General features: G+C 40.3%; 1 protein-coding gene across 4 annotated transcripts in view; it reads right to left on the bottom strand.

The window, feature by feature from the left end:
* The window catches only part of mark4b (MAP/microtubule affinity-regulating kinase 4b), a 51525-nt gene that overhangs the window by 27530 nt on the left and 10576 nt on the right, over window positions 1-13419 (bottom strand). For all 4 annotated transcript variants that reach the window (XM_088344992.1, XM_088344993.1, XM_088344994.1 and 1 more), the window contains exons 2-3: window positions 6082-6279; window positions 4399-4452 (exon numbers count right to left, since the gene is read on the bottom strand). In XM_088344992.1, the coding sequence (XP_088201118.1) occupies window positions 4399-4452; window positions 6082-6279 (252 nt within the window). The remainder of the gene's footprint in view (window positions 1-4398; window positions 4453-6081; window positions 6280-13419) is intronic.

The following is a 13419-nucleotide window of genomic DNA, read 5'->3' as shown; positions in this document are numbered from 1 at the left end:
CATCATTATTTTATTTTTAGTGTAGCATAAAAATGGTAAAGGTAAGAAAAGGCCTGCTTCTAGTATAGTCCAACCAACGCTAACCAAAACCTCAAGAAAGATGAAGAAAGAAGAATTTTTGCATGCACTTGCACACGCATCACAAATGAGCTGATTAAGGTTTCAATCTTGACTTTAAGGCAGGAAATGGAAGAGAGTAACAAAGTTCAAAATTCCGTACAACTCCTTTAAGGGCCAAAGCCCTACTTTTATTGGGCCAAAATTAGTTATATTTTGATCTTTTTTATATTTATTACATTTTCTTACCTATGCCGTGTCGGTTTAATGTAGGAAAAACATTATATTGATTTTTATTTATTTATTATTTATTTATTTATAATTTATTTTTCATTGATGATTTTAAAGTGTCTTTGGAAGTTCAAGAAAATTAGTTCTTAAAATCGTATTAAGATTACGTCTATCATAACAGTATGCATATTAAAAAATTAACAGATGTGGCAACTTCCTTTGAATTATATAAATAAAGCATGAGCCATATCAAGAGTAATTTGACTGATGTGCGTGAGAAAAATCACCTTAACTAATGTGGATGGAGCTTGGCAACACGTTTCACAAACTTTTCAAGGATTTTCACCCTTTATATTGGAACTCCGTTGTAAATCGAGGAATACGATAACAGCTCTAAAGGTTATTATCACATTTACGCGTAAACCACAGCAGCTGCTTGTGCAGCCGGCGGTGTCCCTCAAGGGGATTAATACCGGCATCGTCACGGCAACCACAACGTGGCATGGCTGTTGTCATGGCAGCCGGTCAGGAGCCGAAATGAATGATCCAGGCAGGGTTTTAACAGGAAAAACGGAATGAAAAAGTTACAGAGAAGCATAAATCTTAATCGTGTGAGTTCATATGACTGACAGGGCATGTAAAATGTAAAGTAGCGGTGACAGTTTCATCCTCTTAATTCTTCTTTAAGCATTCAGATGCTCCACTTTGTTAATTTGATTACACTCTCCCACAGACTGGGATTCTGCGTCATCCATTTTGTTCATCCATTTTCAATAGTGCGTGTCACCATTAGGGTCAGATTAATTTGAAGTCTAATAGAGCATATCCCAAGTTGATTTTGGTGTGATGAGGGCTACAAACAAGAAAATGGAAAAACATTGACCTTTACGATGAAAAAGCATTCATACAAAATAGCTAATGTGGGCAATCCAAGAGAAGGACGTTTTTATTGTTTAATATCGCGTGCATCTATTCAAAAAAGTTTTTGTAAAATAAAGGAGAGGCGAGCCGTTTCTTTTGAAATGAAAGTGGAATAAGAAAGCTTGATGCGGTTGAGAAAATGGTTGGATCGTTTTTTTTTCGTCCACTTTTTTACCACGGAGGAGGAAGTTGCCGAACTCTTCCAAAAGTAATTTAAACTTAACTTTATAGTCAAGTCAAGTAACGTTTATTTGTATAGCCCTCAATCAAAAGGAGTCTCAAAGGGCTTCACAGACCACAGAATGTCAACGCCTAATGTGTAGCTTTATTTTTCAGTACTATACTTTATAATTCAGCCTGCGTTGTAACGTTATAGAGCATATTTTTTTATTAAACGTTTATTTTTCAGTTTCAAAACAATACATTTTACTTATACAAGCCTTAAACATACCTATACAAACCTTAAACATACATTCCATACAAAATGCACTGGAGCAACTTACGAACAAATTCAACTTACGACTTCATTCAAGTAGGGCAGTGTCTTTATGTTGTTTTTTTTGGTCCAATATGGCTCCTTTAACATTTTGGGTTGGCAACCCCTGGCTAACAGCTACAATGACATGCAGCTTTTACCTACAATAGCATTATCTTCAAAGTTAAGGCAATTTTGTTGCTTATTAAAATGTAAACTAAAGTTTTCACAGATCCTTTGGCTGCCAATTAATGAACATTTCAGTAAATTCAGATGTTTGCTCATCTCAAAGATACAATAGTCCCCAAAAAGTCTACACTTCAGGCTGAAATACCTACAATCAAAATCCACTTTTAATTCTGATTCCATTGGTGGAAACTAATGGTCTATTTCCACAATATCTCAGTTTATCGGGGAACGTGAAAACATTTGGAAATATGACTGCTTTACAGAAAATACTGTCCAAGTCACAATTTCCACATAAAGATCAGGAACATTTACTCGTGTATTTGTGTGCCGCCACTCCCCCCCAACACACTCTCCTTATGACAAAATATAGTATGCAAATGATTTTTAAGTTGATGCTTAGAAAACGTTACAATTTCCTATTGATCACTTTATATAAAAAAACATAAATGCTTATAAAGAGAACTTCACGATAGCAAAGCCGGAGGCCAAACACCAAAGATCCTTCATCAAAGCTACATTTTCCACTGAAGTGCATTGTATTGATCCCTAAAAGTGGGCCAGGTTGTCTGTGTTGTGTTTCTCTTACTTGTGGGAAAAGCTGTTATCAAATTGTCAGCCTCCTTCTCTTGTCTATAAATTTTTCACTTTCACGCAGACACAAAAAAAGAACTCCGGACAAACAATATGACACAACGGCAAAGCATATAATTGCATTACAGATGGGAACAAAAGAAAAAGTGACAACCAAGACCATATATCTTCTGTTTCTCATTTCTTTCTACAGTCCTGTACTAAGCCCCCACAACTCTGCACTTCAGCCTGCGGCCCTTTTGTTCGCCTGTCTGGAATTCTGCTCCCAGTTTAGGGGGCCAGTTTAGGGGACTTAAAAGACAAAAAAAAAAAAAAAAAAAAAAAGACACTTCCAGCATTGCTGGATTTCAATTCATATACCGTACAATCTCCCACACTTTATCAATGCATTATTTGACATGTTTGTATAATAATCTAATAGAAAGTTAAAACTTCAAAAGTAAATGCCATTTAAAAGACACACACATGTGCAAAACTCGTGTTTTGGCATAGTAATGTAAGTTTAAGTTAAATAGAAATTAACACAGTGCAGAACAACAATCTTTGCAATTGCCTTAGAATTTCAAAAGAGAAAAGAAACTCCATCTGATTAAATTCAGATGTTGGATCTGTCAGCATATACAAACATATTTTACTTAGTTATGCGATCATGTCTTTAACTGCTTTAGATAAGTGGAAAGGCACAAGTATGCAATACTGTGTTACGTTAAGCTATTAAGATATTCTTGTGGAATACACATGTTGATCCAGAGAGGGCAGAATTGAAATCACCCATTCATTGATAAAGTTAATAACATTAAAAGAAAACTCTCAGCAAATTATATATATATATATATATATATATATATATATATATATATATGATTATTCAAAAGTAACTGTTGAAAATAAATCATATAAAAGAATGTTAATTAATTGTGGCAAATGGGTACCTTTATTTGAGATTTATCTGTTGAAATCTTTGAGGAAACGTCACAATATATTCTAATTGAAAAATGAAGTGACAAAGCGGATACTATTATTGGAAAACTCCTTACTTTGATAATTTTATTAACCGTAGAAACAGTATTGGACATTAATTGGTATCTATTCCAGAGGTGGGATCCAGTTTTTATCATGGAAATCCAGACACAGCATCCATACTTGGGCGTTACCATCCCATGTTAGCTAACCAGCAGACAACTACAATGCATGCCTCAGAGTGTGTTTTAGTGCAAACCTTTGCACAGCGGTGTATGGATTTTGTTGTTGTTGGGACACTGATGATAAAGCCAACTGATAATCAGACAAAGCCTGTGATTGTTTTCCATACAAAGAGTGATTTGTATCACGCATGAAACGCTATCACCAAGGTTTTCACGAAATAGAAAGAGTGAAGGACCAAAATCTCGTTTAGTGAGGGTTGGCCTGGATGAAAGGTTTGGTAAACTAGTACCTTGAGTTAAGAAAAATAATGTTGAAAGATTATCTGTGGTTGCTGCTGTTACAATCCAGACAGGAAATGCTGAATCAGAAATCAATAATGGACTGTGACTCTTAAGCCTTTACTTTACAACAACATCTTGAGACATAAAAAACACACAGTGAACACTACAATGCTTCTTTTGACCACGCAAAAGCTATGGTTTCAGTCCAGTTTCTTCATCCTCAAGGCAATCCAAGCAACTGAATGAACAAAAAAATTCACGAGGGCTATTGCGGAAATAAATGGTAAGGTTAAAGATGGTTCTGCCTTGGCGGAGGCCTTTATATGAGGTCAGACTGAAAGTAAAAACTGCCATAATTGAAAAACAATAACAATTAAAACAAGGACAAAAAAAACACATGCAAAAACTATTCTAAACCCCAAATAAATAAATAAATATATAACATAAAAAATACACATAAACTCTGAATGTCATTTAAATGCCAATAAAATAAAATAAATCACTCACCTTCTGTAGGCTTGTAGGGTTGAGTTGTGTTTTATCAATGATTTTGATTGCAACCTATACAAAACATAAATAAAAGGAACTCAAGTCAAGTCCAGAAAATGCATTAAACAGAAGATAATGGTCACTTGTGCAACTACACAAAAGCTATAGTTGTATCGCTATGAAAAAAGGAAAGTGAATACCCCAAAGCAGTGAGGACCAACAGTAATCAAACGAACAAGATAAAAACTCTTTTACATTGCAGTAGTCATGTGTTTGTGTGTGTCATTTTTCATGGCATCAGATATCTCAATTACATTTGTAGAGACAATTAAATATAATGCAATACTAAACAGAGGTTTAAAGAAATCTTGAAAAACCAACAACTATTATTTGTGTATAGCGCACAATATTTTTTTAACCTAAAAAAATAACTTGGTGCGTGTTATAAACGAGGTTTTGCAGTAGTATATAACCGTATTCGTGCAATGTTTAATGTGACACAATCGCAAAACATGGGATGCAATGGGAATCAAACCTGGGTCGCGGTGGTAAGAACGCCAAACTCTAAACACTAAACAATCAGTGATACAGATGACAGTCATTACCATACCATATAAAAACTCTGGCGGGCCACCAGGGGTTTTATTGGTCCACCGCTAGGGTCTAAGACTGGCTATTTGAAGGAAATTAAACAGCTACAAAATAAATTCGATTTTTGTATTGTGATAATATATATTTTTTGTCAATAAACTATTTTAATCATGCCCGCACGTATTCAACAACGTTTGACACTTACAATGATTAGTTTGAGCTCAAAAAAAGTGAAACAAAATTTTATACCAATTTTTTAATCAAAAATTAGGGGTGCAGGTTTTACACAAGTAGGGTTCTACAGCTTAAGGCAAGGTAAATTCAAGACTTCTGAATGCTTTTTGAAATCAAATTGAAGAACAAGTTGATAAAAATACACAATTGAAACAAACAAACCAAAAAAAAACCACCACAATAATTATAGACAACATATATGTATTTTATTATTTGTTTTAAATCCCATTTTAGTCCAGTTAAAAACATAGCACTCTCAAAATTTTTAGACAGGGAATAAAATTAACTAAAAGGATGTTTACAGTACATCATGGATCCTCAGTCAAAACTGGCAGATAACTACTAATTCCATAGAACTGTTCTGCTACTGTACATTAATGAAGCATTTTTTTCATGATGCATGAAAAATGACTATTTTACTAAATCTTTTTAGTTCAATCAAATAGAAATCTTATTACTATTTTCACATTTTTAAGAAATGTACGTAATACTAATTAAGACCACGTTTTTAGAATATTTAACTTAATTCATTTGAGGACCTTTCAAGGATCCGTGGGAATAAATATGGTGACTATTTTGTGGCGGGGATCTCATAACAGAAAACTATATTTTTCACTGTGCCTTTACTATCAACGTTTTTAAAAAGTATTATTCAGACAACACGATGACAATACAGTACATTAGTAATTTGGCCATGTTGCAAATAATTGTATAGGAAGAGTCATCTCCAGCAGTTTCAATGAATTGCATTATTGATTTGCTCGGCGTTTACCATTCGTGCACCATACAATCAGAGAGTATAAACTTGTAAAAAAAAAAACATCTCTTGTACACTCAACGTACGTTCAAATTCGACTTTTCATGTTTAAAACGTACCTCTCTCCCAGTTAAGATGTGTCGTGCCAGTTTGACCTTGGCGAAGTTGCCCTTGCCGATGGTTTTAAGAAGCCGGTAGTTTCCGATGTGCGGCTGTTCGTCTGAGCACAGTGCGATGGAGTTGCGACATCGGGCACCGAGCGAGCGGCTGGACCAGCCTGAGCCCTTGTCGGAGCGGCTGGTTGACAGCGAGGTGTGCTGAGGAGACAACAGACAGATGCTCAGAAATATTTTGGAAGAAAGCAAATATATAAATACTCCAGTGCAAGTACAAAATATTCAGTTTTGGTAAGCTACATTTTTGCCGTCTTTGACATTTCAGTTACAGTTATTACTTATGTTTATTCTTAAAGTTTACCATATTTTTTGTATTAGTGCCAAATTTATTTGTGGCCCCTCTTTGTGGTTTTTAAGTTTTTCCTTGGCCACATAGATTTCAGAACAGGAGATACTGTAATTGTGGCCTGTGTAGCCCATTGAGACTTTTTGTGATCAAACGCTATCCAAATAAATGTGACTTGACAGGTTTTTTTCAATTTTAGCATTTTATTTTTTGTTAAAACATCGTAATGTTGTCAGGTAGTTCACCTTTTATGTCCAATATAGTACTGTACACCTTGGCAATGTACTGAAAAGAGTATGGATGCACAATAGTAATTGGATTGGCATTTATGGAACAGATAATTGCAATAAATGTTTTATTTATTGATCTGACAAAAATCAAACAAACTGATAAATGGTCAATTGGAGCGATGCTTAAAGCCACAGTGTGTAATATTTGACCACTAGGTGGCACTGTTGTCTATTGATGTGCTACGTGGAACTGGTTTTCATTCGCAAGACGGCAGACAAACATGGAGGCGACATTAGGTATGGATCATTACACTATCTAAAAGTAATACAAACTTTCAACCCATTTTCATAAGAATTAACATTCGTATGATGATAAAAATACGTGTACTCAGAATTCAAATCATATTTTTTAACTGAATGAAAGTTTTTTTGTACCGCGAGGAGGCAATAAATATTAAACACTGTCCCTCTAATGCATTTCTCCTAAAACAAAAGGGTAGAAAATGAAAGAAAACTGTCAATTTAAATAAACACCAGCAATATTTGCACACAAATTGCCAAACAGGGTGAATTGATGAAGATCAATACATTATTTATGGTCATAAAAAACATAAAGTATGTATATACCAGAGCTCATAATGCACTTTTACTTACCTATTTTTTCCCAGCCCTTCCCCCTTTCAGGCCTATCACCCACACAAAGCAATTTTCCCCCAAAGCTTGCTGGCCCGCCCGCCCTCTTTTGTCTCGGTGCGCCATCTTTATTTTGGGCGACCTCTCATGAATTTGAGCATTCATCGCCTGCCGTCTTTACGCACACCAAACCATCCCCCACGAGACGAAACAGCCAACTTATTCTGCATATTACAAGACAAAAACTGTCTGGTGGAGTATCGATCTTTTCTTTAACCATACTCAAAGCGGCTTACTTTTCTTAAGTCAAGTCAAGTTTATATGTATAGCCCTTAATCACAAGTCTCAAAGGGTTGTACAGAAAATACAGAGACATTATCAACATTAAATATAAATAACAGAGTTTTTAAAATTGCCTCAAGCTCACAATATCCCTAAACCTTAACTGATAAGTTGAACCATCACTTCATTTGAAGTAAAATAGTGCTGTATAATGCATGAGTGTTTTGATTACATCAATTTTTCATGGGCGATTTTTTTCCGGGAATGTTTTGTACTTCAAATAGCGCAATGATATCCACAAAAAAAAACATCTACTAGTGTAACCCCTGTAAAATGGCAAATTAAATAATGCTAGTTCGTAAAAAATAAATAAAAGGATAATTCCCCATTTAGATAATATATGAACATATGATAGGAAACACATTGTAGTAAATATTTGATCAATAAAGTTTTGTAAAGAAAGCTATCAGAGACATCAAAATGAGTTCTGTTAGCAAGTCAGGATGGCTTGCCACAGGCAGAACACGGACAAGAGCGCAGACACGGGACAGGCCCTTGGATTATAATCAATAGCACTCATTAGCAAGACATTGTTTTGGAAAAACAATTAGAGATCCCTCGATTTGAGCAGGTAATGGGAACCACAACCACCAGCGAAAGGAGAAAATCTGCAAAGTAGCATCACACCTTCATGAAAGCCCCCAATCGGTTAAGACTTACCTCAAGATGATGTCATTACAGACTGACCGTATACGAATGTAACAAAATAACAATTATAGATCTGACGAGTAATAACACACAACACAAAGGAGCAGCTGAATTGTTTTATTGTCATTATACAAAAGTAAAACTAAATTTGAGGGATTCTTTCAGTGTAAGAAATCAATTCAGAGTGGCTGGCTAGCTGCACACTAGCATCTTACTTACTTACTTACTTATTGCTCCAGCGAAGGTCGGGGGGTCCCGTCCCTGTGCGTTGAGCCGACCAGATGAACCAGGTTTTTCCAATGCTGGCGGTCTTGTGCCAGCTGTTCTGCATCCTCTACGGCAACTCCGTGTTGTTGGAGGTCGCCCGCAACGACGTCGAGCCATCGAGTGCGGGGTTTCCCTCGTGGTCGTCTCCAGCCTGCGGCCTTTGGGTCAAACTGGAGAATGGCTCGTGTCGGATGGTCTGGTGGTAGACGAAGGACATGGCCAAACCAGCGGGTGCGGCGTTGTGCGACCAAGGAAGATGCTTGGGGCTGGCACGTGCGGGCTCTGAGCTCTTTATTGGAGACTCGCTGGGGCCACCTGATGTTCTCGATGGTTCTGAGAGCCCTGCTATCAAAACCATCGATTCTTGTGGCCAGGGTGTCGTTCAGGGGCCATGTTTCTGAGCCATAAAGCAGGATAGGGAGTACGGCGAGGTTGTAAATGCGGAGCTTCGTCTTGCGTGCGATGGTCTGGTGCCGCCAGAGTGGTTTCCAGAGAGACTGCAGAGCAGATGCTGCCAGGGCTCTTCTGCGGAGAATCTCTGGTTTTAGGTCCCCATTGTCTGTCACCATGGACCCCAGATATACAAAGCTCTTGACAGGCTCTACGATGTCGCTACCAATTTGGATGGGAGGTGGATCTGGTCCATCACCGACATACATGAACTTGGTTTTCGTCCAACTCACTTGCAGGCCAAGCCGCGCTGCCTCTTCGCTGTAAATGCCCAGAGCGTCTCTCAGCTGGCTGTAGGAAGTGCTGAGAATGATGGTGTCGTCAGCATACTCCAGGTCAGTCAGGTGGTAGTTGCCGAAAGACACTCCGGGGATGCGCTCACTAACCCTGAACATCAGATGGTCGATGATGCAATTAAAAAGGTCGGGAGCAGCCACACAGCCTTGGCGAACGCCGCTGGAGATAGCAAACCAGTCGGAGTCAATGCCGTTGATACGGACACAGCTCTCTGTGTTGCTGTAGAGCAGCTTGAACAGGGCTATGATCTTGGGTGGTGCTCTGAGAGCTTGGAGGATGTTCCACAGTGAAGAGTGGCAGACGGTGTCAAAGGCGGCCTTCAGATCAATGAATCCGATATATAGATGGCGATCTTTACGGAATTCACGGGTCTTTTCTATCAGCAAACGGACGGCAGAGATGTGGTCCGTTGTGGAGCGGTTGGGCATAAAGCCAGCCTGCTGGGGACGGCGGCAGCTTCTGATTGCTGGAAGGGCACGGCTGAGCAAGATCCTGGTAAAGACCTTGCCCGGGATGGAGAGTAAGGTTATGCCTCTGTGGTTTCCACAGACAAGCCTGTCGCCCTTGCATTTCCAGAAGGGCAAGATGACTCCTCTGGTCCAGTCGGTGGGCAGCTGCTCCGATTCCCACACCTGGTTGAATAGGCGGGTTAGCCACTCCACCATGCCATCACCGCCGGCCTTGAGCATCTCGCCGGTAATGGCACAGATGCCGGGGGCTTTCTTGGTGTTCAGCTTCTTCAGAGCAGCTCTCACTTCCTCGGGTGTTACGGGGTCTGTGCAGCAGGTGTCGTTAGGAGGTGCTGTGCTCGCAGCCCGTAGGAGGGTGGGATCAGCCGGGATGGTGCTGTGCTGCAAGAGGAGGCTAAAGTGCTCCTTCCAGCGCTCGAGGCAGTTGGCTTCTGTCATGATGAGGTTGCCGTCTGAGTCCTTTACCAGGGCTGTCTTTATGTGTGGGCCGCTACGGGCTTGGCGTAGTAGACTGAATACGCGGCTCATGTTGTTGTTGTTGGCCGCGGACTCAAGCTGTTGGGCTTCTGCCTGCCAAAACCTCTCCCTATCTTCAGCAATGGCCACATTGCGCAGGCGATTCAGTCTCCGATACTCTGTGAGGTCGCCTCGGAGTCGGGCCTCACGCCGCTGGTCTATGATGTTTAGTGTCCTCTCTGATATCCAGGGCTTTCTCGGGGAGGATCGCGGGCGTCCGAGGACATTGTGAGCAGACTGGAGGACACTTTCCTTGAAGGCCGCCCAGTCTGTCAGCTTGTCAGGAGCCAGGGTATCAAGAGAGCGGCGGATGGAGCAACTGAAGTCTCTGGCGATGTTGGGGTCGCTGAGTCGGGAGGAGTCGGGGCGAGGCAGAGTCTTGTGCTGGTTGGCTCGGAGCTTTAGCTTGAGCTGGGCCACCAGCAGACGATGGTCTGTGTTGCCAAGCTGTGCTCCTCTGAACACCCGGCAGTTGGTTACAAACGACTTCCAGCGTCGTGATATCAGGATGTGGTCCAATCCCTTCCTGGTTCTGCCATCTGGGCTGTACCACGTCCAGTGATGGATGCATTTCCGGGGAAACCAGGTGTCAGCAACACAAAGGTTGTTTTGGTGGCAGAGGAGGAGGAGGCGGTTGCCATTGTCGTTTGTTGTGCTGTCAACGAAGGTGGTGCCGACAGGTGAGCCGGGGGACCGATCAATGCTGGATAGAGTGGCGTTGGCATCAGTGAGGATGATGGTGACGTCGTGTGGTGGGGCTTGGTTGACAGCCTGGTGGAGTTGGTCAAAGAACGCGTCCTTCGCATCCTCATCAGCGACATCGGTGGGGGCGTAGGCGACGATCACTGTCATCTTGCCGTGATGGTGGAGGAATCGAGCAGACAGTAGTCTGTCACTTATTGGTGTCCAGCTGATGAGGGACCTCCGGAGGGCTTTTGGAATGGCAAGAGCCACACCGTAAAGGCCGGTCCGACTCTCGGGGCCACTCCAGATGTAGCAATGGTTGCCAGCTGTTGTTTCACCATTGCCTTGCCATCGTACTTCACAGAGCCCTGCCATGGTGATGTTATAGCGACAGAGCTCTCGGGACAGCAGGGTGGCAGCTCCGGGGCGAAGGAGTGTCTGGACATTCCAGGTGGCGACACGGGTCTTATGACGAAGATCGATCCGTACTCGTTGGTCGGGGGCAGGCTGGGGTCGACTAGCATCTAGTGTCCTCTAATTGAGCCACATCTCTGTGATGATTAAAATACAAACGGTCCAAAATGTAGTTCTCACCCGCTGTTAATTTGACAGCATACACCAGCCCGTCTCAGTCGTGCACAAAGACAGTCACACCCACCCAAACAGAGCGCACTCCCTAATCGGTCCCTGCTGTCTTCAGAACACAATGCACAATAAGTTGATATCAATGGCAATACAGACAAATTCAATTTGAAATCCGTAAAGGAGTATACTGGGGATAACCGAAGAGCAAGGTAGCGAGGGGTCTCTGTACCTCAATTTCAACCAAAAAATTCACAAAGGACGAAAACTTTGAACTAGACGAGTTTTGGCCAGGCTTTCTTTCCCTAACGAGAAAGTTCTTCGATTCCATGTATTGGAAATCTCGGTGACCCGAGTGCTGCTGAACTTTGAGAACCAGCCTTTGAAGAATATTTGGAATTGTGTTTTCTTTCCTTGTTTGTTGAATCCTCTTGTCATTCATTTAGATGGTCATTGAAATTTGAGGTGTATTGTTGTATGACTTTAAATTCTGATAAGAAAACAGATTTAGGTTGATCCTAAAATCCTAATGGTACGCACGAAAGTCAATTTTGCAACTAACAGGAGGTTTATCAACCGAAATAAAGTAGATGACCGATCATTAAAACTAAAATATTAAAACTAACATTATTTTGTTGTTTAGTTATTGTTTTTTTTCTGTTTTTATTTTATGTTTGAAATAAAGTTTTAATTCATTCATTCATTCAAAATAGATATCAAAAAGGTAAGTAAACAAAGATTAACCAAACTTGGAATATCCAACACCTTAAATCATGCAAGTGTTCTTTTTTATAATTTATGTTGAATTTTTTTTTTGTCTTGTCCGTTATTCATTAAACCACCAGCTATTGTTCAAATTAATTTTGACTCAGGTGTATTCTTTCAATCTTACCACTCATCAAACCCTTGAACTAGTCCAATAGCTTTCCTTCCTTCTGCCAAATTGCATAGATGCTACATTAACTTAATCCATTATAAAAAGTAATTGTTTGTGACAGCCCTATGTACCAGGAATTGGGAACCCTAAATGGTTTAGTCTTCCACTGGTTTCTAAAGAAATCGTCGACATAATAAGATAACTCATAAATGTAATACGAGGTAGTTTCCTATTGTAACACAATATGTGTGTATGCATGTTTGTGTTGTAAGAGGAAGTGTGTGGACTCCAGGAAGTGCGACACTCTGGCACGGCTAAAGCGAAGTGGCGCAACCTTGAGTTTAACTCCGGCCCCTGCCCAGATAACGTTTCTTTCTCCTCTGTAGTAACTCACTCAACTCACTGAGAGTCTAAAAGCATGCTAAAAATAGACATTAGTGAGTCACCATTTAACACTAAGTGTTATGTAGCAATCACATCCATTTTGTTAATGAATTTGTCACAGGGTTGTTTGGCATTGTTGTGGCGACATAGCGCACGTCACCTGTTGCCAAGCAATTCACAGCCAAACCCCAATGTTCTGCAACTGCCACATTCATTTCTCAATTACAAATGATGACCCAACACTTTTGTTGCATCATGTCAATAGCGATTGAACCAGAGGTCTTCGTGTCAGAGCAGTGAAATGAAACACATCATGGACAAAGCTGTAGAATGGGAGGCAATTGCATTGTCAATCTGTCATTGCATTTTTCTGTCGCTCACACGCCCTTTAAAGCAGACATAAGACACCAGAAGGCTAGGACATTCTCTTTAGTAATGACTTTCTGGGATATACAGGTGAAAACATGCTTGACAGTGTTACTCAAACTTCACACAAGTCGTGCATACTCTGCATTACAATCATTAGAGAATGTGTGCATACATAAGTCGCTTAGCTCACAAAATACCAAAAACTGTGCAGTCAAATCCCATCGAGCACCAAATGTCTTTTTGATG

This window comes from Urocampus carinirostris, chromosome 10 (assembly GCF_059441175.1).
Source record: "Urocampus carinirostris isolate Australia breed hairy pipefish chromosome 10, RoL_Ucar_1.0, whole genome shotgun sequence".
In the NCBI taxonomy this organism is placed as follows: domain Eukaryota; kingdom Metazoa; phylum Chordata; class Actinopteri; order Syngnathiformes; family Syngnathidae; genus Urocampus; species Urocampus carinirostris.
The sequence above is the reverse complement of the archived record's forward strand: the minus strand, read 5'-3'. Positions and strand labels throughout refer to the sequence as shown.